At 31.9% G+C, this 14,676-nt stretch overlaps 1 protein-coding gene across 1 annotated transcript in view; it reads right to left on the bottom strand.

Moving 5' to 3' along the window:
* The window catches only part of LOC134684936 (uncharacterized), a 115,354-nt gene that overhangs the window by 68,106 nt on the left and 32,572 nt on the right, over window positions 1-14,676 (bottom strand). The window contains exons 6-12 of the mRNA XM_063544255.1: window positions 13,862-13,960; window positions 13,046-13,144; window positions 12,155-12,253; window positions 11,425-11,523; window positions 10,423-10,524; window positions 4,194-4,283; window positions 1,798-1,873 (exon numbers count right to left, since the gene is read on the bottom strand). Of these exons, the coding sequence (XP_063400325.1) occupies window positions 1,798-1,873; window positions 4,194-4,283; window positions 10,423-10,524; window positions 11,425-11,523; window positions 12,155-12,253; window positions 13,046-13,144; window positions 13,862-13,960 (664 nt within the window). The remainder of the gene's footprint in view (window positions 1-1,797; window positions 1,874-4,193; window positions 4,284-10,422; window positions 10,525-11,424; window positions 11,524-12,154; window positions 12,254-13,045; window positions 13,145-13,861; window positions 13,961-14,676) is intronic.

Raw genomic sequence — 14,676 nt, 5'->3', positions numbered from 1 at the left:
TAATGTGTTGATCTGTCAGTGTGATGATGTAGAAGTCTTTTAATGTGTTGATATGTCAGTGTTATGATGTAGAAGTCTGTTAATGTGTTGATCTGTCAGTGTTATGTTGTAGAAGTCTGTTAATGAGTTGATCTGTCAGTGTTATGATGTAGAAGTCTGTTAATGTGTTGATCTGTCAGTGTGAGGATGTAGAAGTCGGTTAATGTGTTGATCTGTCAGTGTTATGTTGTAGAAGTCTGTTAATGTGTTGATCTGTCAGTGTGATGATGTAGAAGTCTGTTAATGTGTTGATCTTTTAGTGTGATGATGTAGAAGTCTGTTAATGTGTTGATCTGTCAGTGTTATGATGTATAAGTCTGTTAATGTGTTGATCTGTCAGTGATATGATGTTTCAGTCTATTAATGTGTTAATCTGTATGTGTTAAAATGTGTCAATGTGTTGATATATGAATCTGTTAATGTGTTGAAATGTCAATTTGACGATATGTTTATGTGTTGATGAATCCATCTGTTAATGTGTTGATGTATGAGCCTGTTTATGTGTCGATCTGTCAGTGTGTCGATATGTCAATGTGTTGATGTATAAATCTGGTAATGTGTTGCCTTTTACAACTAATTTTTATAGTTCTTTCTTATGTTGTACTGTAACACAACTGTCCAAGGTTAGGGGAGGTTTGGGATCCCGCTAACATGTTTAACCCCTCCATATTCTGTATGTATGTGCCTGTCCAAAGTCAGGATCCTGTAATTCAGTGGTTGTCGTTTGTTGATGTGTTACATATTTGTTTTTCGTTCATTATTTTGTACATAATTTAGGCTGTTAGTTTTCTCGTTTGAATTGAATTACATTTGTCACTTCAGGGCCTTTTATAGCTGACTATGCGGGATGGGCTTTGCTTATTGTTGAAGGTTGTACAGTGATCTATAGTTGTTAATTTCTGTGTCATTTGGTCTCTTATGAAGAGTTGTTTTATTGGCAATCATACCACATCTTGTTTTTTATATGATCTGTCAGTGTGTCAACATAGCAATATATCAATGTATGAGTATGATTTTGTGTAGATCTCTCAATGTGTAAAAAGCTTTAGAATTGTCAATGTAGCAATATGTCAGTTTGTTAATGTGTCAACTAATCATTGTGTCGATGTTTGAATTTGATACCTCAATTTTGATATGCTGATCTGCCAATGTGTCAATTGATCAATATTTCCATTTGTTAATAGGTCAACTGGTCAATGTGTCTATCTGTCTATAGGTCAATGTATTAATTTGCCAAAAACTACTTATTCTGTAAAATCCAGTTGAGCCGATGGCTGGATTTGGTTGTCAACTGAACAGGTTGAGAATGTTATATAAATCGGGTGAGAATGAATTTAAGGTTATTGTGATCTGTAATCAACAGGTTGAGGAAAGAACCGGCCCCACCCTCATATAAATATTCCACAGTCCCTAAATCGGATGAGAATGAGAGAAGTTTATGTTAAGGTTAATATGATCTGTAATCAATCAATCTTCATCAATAGCCTACTTTACTTTTCCTATTAATGTTATTTTTTTTTAACATTATACAGGTGATATGCAGATATCAAGGTTTCCATATATAAGAAATAAGTAACAATACATCATTCATGTCATTCCAGCCAGTATATACAATAATTAACATAGACAATTGCCTTGTATGATGAACCAGTAGACATGATAGTACCGCCATTGTTAGCAGACATCAAGGTCTCCGTGATTAGAAACAAGTAATTATTATTTCAGCCAGTATCTGAATAATTAATATTAGATGATTACCTCCAACTACTGGTGCTACAGGTTCCTTTGATTGCTTGTCAGGAGTCAATTCTTGGGATGTCTTTGACATGACAGTCTACAAAAGAAAAACATGTAATAAATAGTCTAATGCAATAAGTTTGTAACGACAATTTTCATTGGACGTTGACAAATATTTTGAGGGGTTAGATTCCACGTTCTACCAGTCCGTAACTAAGAAAGCCACCATTTTGAATTCTGATATGTTTTGGGTATGCAATTTCCTCGTAATTTCTCAAAAAATAAACAAAATAGTCACATTCTGAGCCTCAAAATCTTTTTGTCTATATTGAAACCATTCTGAAGCGTACGAAAGGTAGAAATACGTTAAGTATTCATGTTTGACAACCAGAGCATACATATGACGTCATATTGTTTAAATGCTAAAGACGATGCAACAGTTTCGCGGACTTTTTCATTTATGGCATTTTCAAGCCAAAACATTTATTAAATGAAATTTATGTTAATATATGACATTAGAATGGAGATAACTGTATTGTATTTTAAGCTTGGCCTTCGTAAAACTTGATTTTACTGTCGCAAATATCCGTTTACCTATCTCCGCTCCGCGTCGCTAGGTAAACTCAATTTGCGATAGGCTTAAAATACAATACAGTTATCTCCTAAGTAGAGTGACCTTTCATTGTTAATTTCTGGGTCATTTGGTCTCTTGTGAAGAGTTGTCTCATTGCCAATCGATACCACATCTTATATCTATCCTAAAGACCTATTTTTGCCACTGACAATAAAGATTGTAAGAACAATTTCAAACTTGCCCATAATTTGCACATAATGTTTGGAAATGCACAAGATCAAGAAATACACACGTCAGACAAATTATTCTGACAACCAGTCTTTATGGAGAAAGAGGGAATAAAAGACCACAGACATGGTTGTTTTACGGCGATTGGAATCATCAATCTGAATAAGTAAAATAAGGGACAACAAATAAAATTTTACTAAAATTTTGTAATATTCTTTCTTTTTCAAATAATTTAGGTTTATGTTTATTTATTTATTTTGATTTCTTTCAACATTTTGCCAAGTTAAAAACAGTAGTTTTATCTACCATAATCATAATGGAGAAAATACATAATTTCTTAAAGTATGTGTTACTATATTTGTTTTTATTTCTCCCATTGTTTAATTGCAAAAGAAAGGACAAATTCTGGTGTTAGGCTGTTTTCTGATTTTTGTGATACCATGTTTATTTCTTTAAAGGTGTCAGATCACTAATTCGAAATCCTTGTCAGAGCCTGTCTATTCCAACAATTTTTTCAACATTTACAGCTTTATAATATTTTTAACTTCGTAGAAAGCAGGTGTTACTCTTAGTATACTGAATCAAACATGAATAATCTTTCTACCTGCCATTTATAATTCATGTTTAATGTCTTGTAGTAAAATACCAATGACCGAAGGTAACTACTAAACATAGCCCCTGGTTTTTCTGGAAATCTTAAATAAATATAGCATGGAGTGCATTAATCCTCAGTTTTTAATGCAAACTCATTGGCAAGTAAATTATGTCTAAAAATGGTTTAAATATATTTCTCTTTCACAAAAAAATTTCATTTCTGCAAATTTGTTGGTTTAGTTTAAGTAAACAATGACTCCAAAAGGATATTTTTTTTAGGGAAGGACTACTTTAGTATATAACTTTACATTCTTAATTGGAGTGAATGAATTGGTGGTCTGACATCTTTACCACATGTTTAATCGCCACAGTAATTGTTTTCCTTCTAAGCCATATCACACGTGAGTAAAATTCACTGCACACGGCCTATTTAATGATGTGATTTATTTGTTTTTGAATGTAATTTAAAAAATATGTGCAGGAGAGTTAACGTTACTGAGTTTACTCATTTCATAGAGGTTTTATCTATGTAGGTGGTTTTGTCTACCCGCTACATACTGAAAGCTTTAAAATCTATACACAGGTTGACAGCATACTAAACATTTTGTTAAGATGTGCTTTTTGTTTTAGTATATGATTATTACATATTTGCATAAACATGTAAATCAACTTTCCGCACAGAGATACACATTATATATACATAAAAGGAGATGATGTGATGTTTATACCTAGGAGATAGCCAGCTGATGAAACAAAAAATAAGAGACATCCAACAGATGAGACACTGATTTCAAACATTTGTCTTTCGCATATGCCAACATCTATATTAGGCAACAAGCTTGGAATTGTCAACTTGCCGGGTACATTGTTAACTGACAACAAATACATGAAATACTACAATGACATTGAAAACAACAGGCAACCGTTTTATTGTAACTTCAATGTACCAAGTCTGGTGTGTCTCTAACAATCTGTCAACATATTTGTAAATATCTCTTATTAATTAAGACAGAATATTTACCTTTAGGAAGTCCATCACTTCTTTCTTCTTCCTTTTTATCTCTTCAGAATCATCGCTTTCTATTGTTACCATATCATAAGGAGTCTCACCCTGAAATACAATCAAAAACTATAAATAATAGGCAATTGTTGTACTAATTTTACCTATACAATACTTGACATAAATCCAGTCAACCTAAACCAACAACAAATATGAAGTGACATAATAAAGAGATACATGAACAAAAATTGTAAAGAAATGTCTCGTTTTCTTTACTAACCATTGATATTAGGTTGATAGTCCTAAATGAAAGCTTTACTACAACTATTACATAAACTTAACATGATCCAAGAAAATGAAGTCAAGGTCATATAAACCAAACAAGAAATACATGAACACCTTACAATCATTCAATACACTAAATATAGTTGACCTATTGCTTATAGTTACTAAGAAACAGACTTAACCACGAAAGCTAAACATTGACCAATGAATCGTGAAAATGAGGTCAAGGTCAGATGAACCATGCCAGGCAGACATGAACAGCTTACAATCCTTCCATACAACAAATAAAGTTGACCTATTGCTTATAATTTTAGAAAAACAGACCGAAACACATAAACTTAACACTGAGCAATGAACCGTGTAAATGAGGTCAAGGTCAAATAAAACCTGTGAGACTGACATGTACATCATAAAATATGTCCATACACCAAATATAGTTGACTTACTGCATATAGTATTAGAAAAAAGACCAAAACTCAAAAACTTAACTTAGTCCACTGAACCAAGAAAATGAGGTCGAAGTTAGATGACACCTGCCAGTTGGACATGTATACCTTACAATCATTCCATACACCAAATATAGTAGACATATTGCATAAAGTATAAGAAAAACAGACCAAAACACAAAAACTTAACTGTAACCACTGAACTATGAAAATGAGGCCAAGGTCAGAAGACAAAAGAGGGACAAAAGATACCAAAGGGACAGTCAAACTCGTAAATCTAAAACAAACTGACAACGCCATGGCTAAAAATGAAAAAGACAAACAGAAAACAATAGTACACATGACACAACATAGAAAACTAAAGAATAAACAACACGAACCCCACCAAAATCTAGGGGTGATCTCAGGTGCTCCGGAAGGGTAAACAGATCCTGCTCCACATGCGGCACCCGTCGTGTTGCTTATGTGATTACAAATCCGGTAAATAGTCTAACTCAGTAGGTCAAATTCATGAAAGGGAAGGGGATTGTAGTTACAACATAAGGAACATATCTGATATCATTTGTGAAACGGTTATTCCATAACGGTCAACCAACTCGTGATGGCGTCCGTAAAATTTACGAAGGGATGATTTCAACTTCACCATTTGGAACTCTTGGTTTAATAGCTTCCTTGTGAGCAGTAACCCTCTATCAAGAAAATCATGATAGGAAATGCAAGCACGGGAATATCGTTGGACATGATACAATCCTTCTATACACCAAATATACTAGACCTATTGCTTATAGTATCTGAGATATGATCTTGACCACTAAAACTTAACCTTGTTTACTGATCCCTGAAATGAGGTCGAGGTCAAAGGAAAACTGTCTGACGGGCATGAGGACCTTGCAAGGTACGCACATACCAAATATAGTTATCGTATTACTCATAATAAAGAGAGAAATTAACATTACAAAAAATCTCTATTTTTTTTCAAGTAGTCACTGAACCATGAAAATGAGGTCAAGGACAATGGACATGTCACAGACGGAAACTTCGTAACATAAGGCATCTATATACAAAGTATGAAGCATCAAGGTCTTCCATCGTCTAAAATATAAAGCTTTTAAGAAGTTAGTTAACACCGCCGCCGGATTACTATCCCTATATCGAGCTTTCTGCGACAAAAGTCGCAGGCTCAACAATAAGGAGATGTGGTATGATTGCCAATCAGACAACTATTCACCAAAGTTCATATGATTTAAATGTAAGCAATTATAGGCAATCGTACGACCTTCAACAATGATAATAAAATGCCTCGCTGAGCGCAGCCTTATACGACCACAGTGGTCGAACCCTCAACAGTTGGGGCAAATTTGGACACAATATTCAAGCTTGATACTATCTGAATTTGGATTGTGATCAAATTTTTGACATAATATAGGTTTCTGACACAAAATAAATGGGTTAAAGATTTTACAAATCTAATGCACAATACTGTGCAATTGAAGATTTCTTCTTGAAACTTTTCAAAGATTTGAAATTTTGAAAATTTTGAAAAAAAAAATATGAACCCTTTTAAAAAAAAATTGGAAACCCCACTTCCCCCCAAACTTTTTGAATCCCCCTTTTAGCATTAACCATCAAACTTAATTGCAGCCTTTGCTTTGAAGTATGGAACGTTTTAGTACAATTTTAGAGAGATCCATACACTTAATCACAAGCATGACAAGTTACTGTCTGGAAATTAGAAAAATGCTTTTTTTTTTTAACTATAAAAGCCCATTTAAATACATTTGTACATCATAAACATAATAAAAGTATTAAAATAGAAAATGACATCATAGTTATGGCTAAAATTAACAAGAGTGAATACACTGAAATGTCTCGCCTTCTTTACTAATCATTGATATTATGTTGATAGTCCTAAATGTAAAGCTTTAATACAACTGTCACATAAACTTAACATTAACCAAGAAAACTAAACATTGACAGATGAACCATGCAAATGAGGTCAAGGTTTGAATAACCATGCCAGACAGACATGTACAGCCAACAATTCTTCTATACAACACATAAAGTTGACCTATTGCTTATAGTTGAAGATAAACAGACCAAAACACAAAAAAATAACACTGAGCAATGAACCGTGAAAATGAGGTCAAGGTCAAATAAAACCTGTCAACTGACATATAGATCATAAAATAATTCCATACAGCTAGACATGTACACCTTACAATTATTCCATACACCAAATATAGTAAACCTATTGCAAACAGTATAAGAAAAACAGTCCAAAACACAAAAACTTAACTATTACCACTGAACCATGAAACCATAAATACAGAGTATGAAGCATCCAGGTCTTCTACCTTCTAAAACATAAAGCTTTTAAGAAGTTAGCTAAATCCACCGTAGCCGCCGCCACATCACTATCCCTAAGTCAAACTTTCTGCAACAACAGTTGCAGGTTCGACAAAAAACTTCATCAGCAACAATTAATAGTAATATCAAAAAATAAATTTCTTTCATCAGCATTTAAAAGAAACTTCTAAAAATAAATTGACAGCTAGGACTTTGCAACCACAAAAACCCTTTTAAATACATCAGTATTAACAGTATTAAAATAGAAAATGACATCATGATCATGCCTAAAATTAAAAAGCCTCCATCAGCAACATTAAATAGTAATATCTAAAAATAAAATTCCTTCACATACATAATCATGATAATCATGGCTAAAATCAATTATTTTTTAAAATAGAAAATGACATCATGATCATGCACGTGCCCCCCCCCCCCCCCCCCCCCCAGTTCAGGTCAACATTTTTTTTTCTAACATAATTTTATTGTTACTGAAACTTCTTATCTAGTGCGGAAATTGTCACAGCTTCATTAGACTTCTTAAAGTGGCCCTTAATTAATATCAGCGTCCCCATGCGTGATTTATGTCAACTTATCGGTGGGTGTGTAAATATTGACACCTGTGTGTAATGTCTTTATGAAAAAGCTTTTATGTAAAATACATTTACATGTTGATTGGAATAGTACAAATTTGTATTGGTTTATAATACAATACCGATTAAGATCGATTACCAGGTGAAACTTCTGATCTGTGTATTTGAAGAATAGGTACAAACATTTCCTGTAAATGTACGTTTTTTTCCCAAACTTTGTTTTTGTGAATTTATTCAGCAACAAATTAAACTGTTTATTTTTTGATAACTTAGAAGATATGTTTTTTAAACGGAATGTCATATTTCATTCCCCTCTTATTTTCAAGGGAAATTAACAATTCGTTTTACTCCCCCTCCCCTTTCCCCTAATGCCTTCCCCCGTCTAGGAAAAATTAACTGACATTTCCTATTAAATAATCATCAATAAAATGCTATTTGATTTTCGTTAAAATTAAGTTTGTAACAGAATCTAGGACTTACACATTTCTCTCAAAGCCGAAGGATGCAGTTATATTGTTTTTATTGTTCTTGTTTCAATTACCATGTACATGTATGAGGCTATGCAAAAGGTCACCATTTATGAAGATATGAAGGTGTTTTGCAGATATTAGAATAATGTGCAAAAAAGTAAGTCTGGAAGTGAGGCCAAAACATATAGATAAAAGAATATAGAGGTGATGAAATATAAAGAAAATAGTGTTTGATTGTTGCATTGTTGTTAAACGTCCAGTGGCAAATATTTGATGCATGTTTAGGTTGAATATAATAAAGATCAATTGGCAGTAAAGTGAAAAAGTAAAAAAAACTTAAAACATATCGAAATACAGAAACGATGATCTGACCCCCCCCCCCCCCCCCCCCCCCCACAAAAAAAACACAAAAAAAAAAAAAAAAAAAAACCAAACAAAACAAACCTAGCACCCACTCACACTCGCACATATTTATTATATATATTTATATTAAAAAAAAAAATTGTTCATGGTGCCCCTCCAGACATCGAGTTCCTGGATCCGCCCCTGTCTAAAATAAAATTGACAGCTAATCACCTAAAGACAATACATTTCTTAAGCAGTGTAAGGGAGGTAATTTGATAATATGTGTTTGAATTACCTCCCTACACTGCTTTCAAATTATGTTTTGTACTTAAGTAATTGTCCATTAACCTGGAAACCTTTGCTTTCTCCCTTGTTTACCCCTAATTCCTAAACAGTTTGAGCCATAACCCCCCAAAGCAAATTCTTACCATCCCTTTGTGATATGGTAACTTGTGGTATAATTTCAAAGAGATCCTTACATCATTTCACAAGTTATTGTCTGGAAACTAGAAAAATGCTTGTTTGGGCCCCATTTTGGCGTCTAATTCCTGAACTGTTAGGACCATAACCCCCAAAATCAATCCCAACCTTCCTTTTGTGGTCATTAACCTTATTGTAAAATTTAATACAAATCCATACACTTAAACAAAAGTTATTGTCCGGTAACCCATGTGTCTTCGGACGACGATGACAAAGACGACGTGATACCAATATACGACCGCAACATTTCTACAGTCGTATAAAAACCCATACCGTCGAGTCGACTATAAAAGATCCTGAAATGAAACAATTTGAATTGAGAAAACTAAGGAACCCAATTTAGTACAAAACAATTTTCGAAAAACCAATATGACAGATACGACCAAGCAACAAAACTGTATACAGGTTTACCACTTAGCTTATGGAAAGTTTTATTTTCTATTTGTTTTGTTATTTCTATCGCGGAAAAGTGATTATTTTTTTAACAACTTTACTTGAATCGAATGAAAAATGAAAAAAAGATTGTCTTTTGAATAGAAATACATTTTATTAAAAGATAATCAGTATATAATTAAATACCCTCCGCAACCGACTCTCGCGTGAGTTACGTTAATGTTATTCAATAGAATGTAAGATTATCTTATTATTTGCTCATTTGATAGAGTAAAATGTATATATAAATTTTAAAAAGTTAAGAACTGACACGAAGACGAATATAAATACATGTAGGTCACAGTATGATTTCCTATTCAGTGTGTATAGTTCTGAACATGCATGAAATATTTGGCACTGGACGTTAAGCAAGCAACCAAAAATCCATCAACCTATTCAATTTGACTCAATTAGATTTTCAAAATATTACACACGAATATGTTAAATCTGGATTTATTTTATGAAAGTCTACATTAAAATTCATCACATGTATATGAAAATGTTTCTTTATCATGTTTATTGTAGCGATAAATCAACAAAACTTCACGTTATTTGTTTCTAAAATTAAACTGCAGGACTACAATTAAAGTTTCTTTTACACCTATTATCGATTGATCTTTAAAAAAACAAATTTCCAAATCGGCATCAAAAAACTATAAGACGAATAAAGTTGTGAAGTAAATCATAGACTGTATGTTTATCAAGGAAAATAATGACCTTATACAGGTAATTATTGTATGCCTTGGAACATATATCATTGAAACATGATATCGTCCGGGTTGATTCTGAAAAAGAATGACCTGGCGTTCTGAAAGAAAATAACTTCATGTAGGTATAGAAAACTGAATATTACCTTTTTTGTTTTCACCCAAGGACTGCATTCTTGATCTATTAACCATTTTGTTGTATTAATCCGTCCATACTGAGCAGCACAATGTAAAGCTGTTCGGCCATCCTATAACAATATAAAAATATAAACATGTTAATGGTGTGTGATAATAAATCAAGAGAGGAGTCAAACAATTTATCAAAATGTAAGAAATATAACATCTGGTAAAAAAATATTCAATTATATTTGTGTAAACTGATAAATGGTAGATTAAGATATATAAACTAAACATGCTAAATATATATTTTCTGATTCAGTTCTACAAAACAGGAAAAAATAATAGCAAACCCCATTTAATATAAGTCTAACAAGTATTTGTTGTCCATTTAACATGTTTGATTAACAACATGATTTTATGTTGATTCAGTAGAATAATCAAAGTTGAAAAAAAAAAAAAATTTCAAGAAACATTAAAACAAGTTATAATTTCTGATTCAGTACGAAGACACAAGAAAAATAAGACCCCACTTTATATAGTTCTGTCAAATATAAGGTCTCCATTAAACCTGTCTGATTAACAATGATTCAGTAGAAAGATCAAAGTTAAAAAAAAATTACTTTTTTCAAGAAACATAAAAACAAGTTATATTTTCAGATTCAGTACGAAGAGACAAGAAAAATAAGGACCCACTTTATATAATTCTGTCAAGTATTTGTTATTTTTAAAAGATGTTTTTCATTAGATCTGTAGAATTAACATTATCTGACTAAAGATGTTAACACAACTTGTTCTCATCAACTTCTCATTAAAATCAGATGTTTACAAAATAATTTTTTGTCAGGAAACAAAATAAAACCTTTACTATCTGATTCAGTTCTGTGTTACGAATAAAATGAGACCCCACTTTATATAATTCTAACAAAAATTTGTTGTCCATTAAATCTGTCTGATTAACAACATAATTTTGTGTAGATTCTGTATAAAGTTGTGTTTGGTCAGATTAAGGTGATTATATCTATCATTACCCTGTCTGTGACGTCTAACTGACTGCCGTGAGTGACGAGGTACGTCACTACCTCCAGGTGTCCTCCCCCAGCCGCCCACAGTAATGGTGTCATTCCTCTCTGTAATATCAACATATAACAGACATCAAAACTTGTGTCATAAACTGGACAATGTTGTGTCATAAATATAAACAAAATATATATCACATGAATCAGTGGTCAAAACTGAATAAAATGACCAGTCACACTTGTATTTATATTCTACATAAACAACAAATAAACAACATGTTTTATTGTGAGATGTCAGAACTTCCATCAGAACTGTCAGGTTAAAAAAAAAAACTTTTTTCAAGAAACATTAAAACGAGTTATATTTTCTGATTCAGTACAAAAAGACAAGAAAAATAAGACCCCACTTAATGTAATTCTGTCAAGTATTTGTTATTTTTAAAAGATGTTTTACATTAGATCTGTAGAATGAACATTATCTGACTAAAGATGTTAACACAACTTGTTCTCATCAACTTCTCATTAAAATCAGATGTTTACAAAATAATTTTTCGTCAGGAAACAAAATAAAACCTTTACTATCTGATTCAGTTCTGTGTTACGAATAAAATGAGACCCCACTTTATATAATTCTAACAAATATTTGTTGACCATTAAACCTGTCTGATTAACAAGATGATTTTGTGTAGATTCTGTATAAAGTTGTGTTTGTTCAGAGTAAGGTGATTATATCTATCATTACCCAGTCTGAAGCCTCTAACTGACTGCGGAGACTGGCGAGGTACATCACCACCTCCAGGTGTCCTCTCCCAGCCGCCAACATTAATGGTGTCCTTCCCAACTGTAATATCAACATATAACAGACATCAAAACTTGTGTCATAAACTGGACAATGTTGTGTAATAAATATAAACAAAATATATATCACATGAATCAGTGGTCAAAACTGAATAAAATGACCAGTCACACTTGTATTTATATTCTACATAAACAACAAATAAACAACATGTTTTATTGTGAGATGTCAGAACTTCCATCAGAACTGTCAGGTTAAAAATAAGTTTTTCAAGAAACATAAACCATATTTATATCAATGGACTCAGCTGGACAACACAATTAAAATGAGACCACACTTTATATAATTCTAACAAATATTTGTTGTCCATTAAATCTGTCTGATTAATGATATGATTAAGAAGAATGATCAAAGTTAAAAAAATAACTTTTTTTCAAGAAACATTAAAACAAGTTATATTTTCTGATTCAGTACGAAGAGACAAAAAAAATAAGACCCCACTTTATATAATTCTGTCAAGTGTTTGTTATTTTTAAAAGATGTTTTACATTAGATCTGTAGAATTAACATTATCTGACTAAAGATGTTAACACAACTTGTTCTCATCAACTTCTCATTAAAATCAAATGTTTACAAAATAATTTTTTCGTCAGGAAACAAAATAAAACCTTTACTATCTGATTCAGTTCTGTGTTACGAATGAAATGAGACCCCACTTTATATAATTCTAACAAATATTTGTTGTCCATTAAACCTGTCTGATTAACAACATGATTTTGTGTAGATTCTGTATAAAGTTGTGTTTGGTCAGAGTAAGGTGATTATATCTATCATTACCTCGGCTATAGCCTCTAACTGACTGCCGTGACTGACGAGGTACATCACTACCTCCAGTTGTCCTTTAACAGCGGCTGACATTAATGGTGTCCTTCCTCCCTGTAATATCAACATATAACAGACATCAAAACTCGTGTCATAAACTGGACAATGTTGTGTAATAAATATAAACAAAATATATATCACATGAATCAGTGGTCAAAACTGAATAAAATGACCAGTCACACTTGTATTTATATTCTACATAAACAACAAATAAACAACATGTTTTATTGTGAGATGTCAAAACTTCCATCAGAACTGTCAGGTTAAAAAAAAACTTTTTTTCAAGAAACATTAAAACAAGTTATATTTTCTGATTCAGTACGAAGAGACAAGAAAAATAAGACCCCACTTTATATAATTCTGTCAAGTATTTGTTTTTTTAAAAAGATGATTTACCTTAGATCTGTAGAATTAACATTATCTGACTAAAGATGTTAACACAACTTGTTCTCATCAACTTTTTATTAAAATCAGATGTTTATAAAATAATTGTTCTTCAGGAAACAAAATAAAACCTTAACTATCTGATTCAGTTCTGTGTTACGAATAAAATGAGACCCCACTTTATATAATTCTAACAAATATTTGTTGTCCATTAAATCTGTCTGATTAACAATGATTAAGTAGAATGATCAAAGTTGAAAAAAATACTTTTTTCAAGAAACATTAAAACAAGTGATATCTTCTGATTCAGTACGAAGAGACAAGAAAAATAAGACCCCACTTTACAGTTGTGTTTAGTCAGAGTAAGGTGATTATATATATCATTACCACGTCTCTGGCCTCTAACCGACTGCCCTGACTGATGAGGTACATCACTACCTCCAGGTGTCCTCTCACAGCGGCCAACATTAATGGTGTCTGTCCATACTGTAATATCAACATATAACAGACATCAAAACTTGTGTCATAAACTGGACAATGTTGTGTAATAAATATAAACAAAATATATATCACATGAATCAGTGGTCAAAACTGAATAAAATGACCAGTCACACTTTTATTTATATTCTACATAAACAACAAATAAACAACATGTTTTATTGTGAGATGTCAGAACTTCCATCAAAACTGTCAGGTTAAAAAAAAAACTTTTTTCTAGAAACATAAACAATATTTATATCAATGGACTCAGCTGGACAAGACAATTAAAATGAGACCCCACTTTATATAATTCTGTCAAATATTTGTTGTCCATTAAATCTGTCTGATTAACAATGATTAAGAAGAATGATCAAAGTTAAAAAAAAAAAACTTTTTTCAAGAAACATTAAAACAAGTTATATTTTCTGATTCAGTACGAAGAGACAAGAAAAATAACACCCCACTTTATATAATTCTGTCAAGTATTTGTTATTTTTAAAAGATGTTTTACATTAAATCTGTAGAATTAATTTTATCTGACTAAAGATGTTAACACAACTTGTTCTCATCAACTTCTCATTAAAATCAGATGTTTACAAAATAATTTTTTGTCAGGAAACAAAATAAAACCTTTACTATCTGATTCAGTTCTGTGTTACGAATAAAATGAGACCCCACTTTATATAATTCTAACAAATATTTGTTGTCCATTAAACCTGTCT

This window comes from Mytilus trossulus, chromosome 9 (genome assembly GCF_036588685.1).
Source record: "Mytilus trossulus isolate FHL-02 chromosome 9, PNRI_Mtr1.1.1.hap1, whole genome shotgun sequence".
NCBI classification, from domain to species: Eukaryota; Metazoa; Mollusca; class Bivalvia; order Mytilida; family Mytilidae; genus Mytilus; species Mytilus trossulus.
This window is presented reverse-complemented; position numbering and strand designations above follow the sequence as displayed.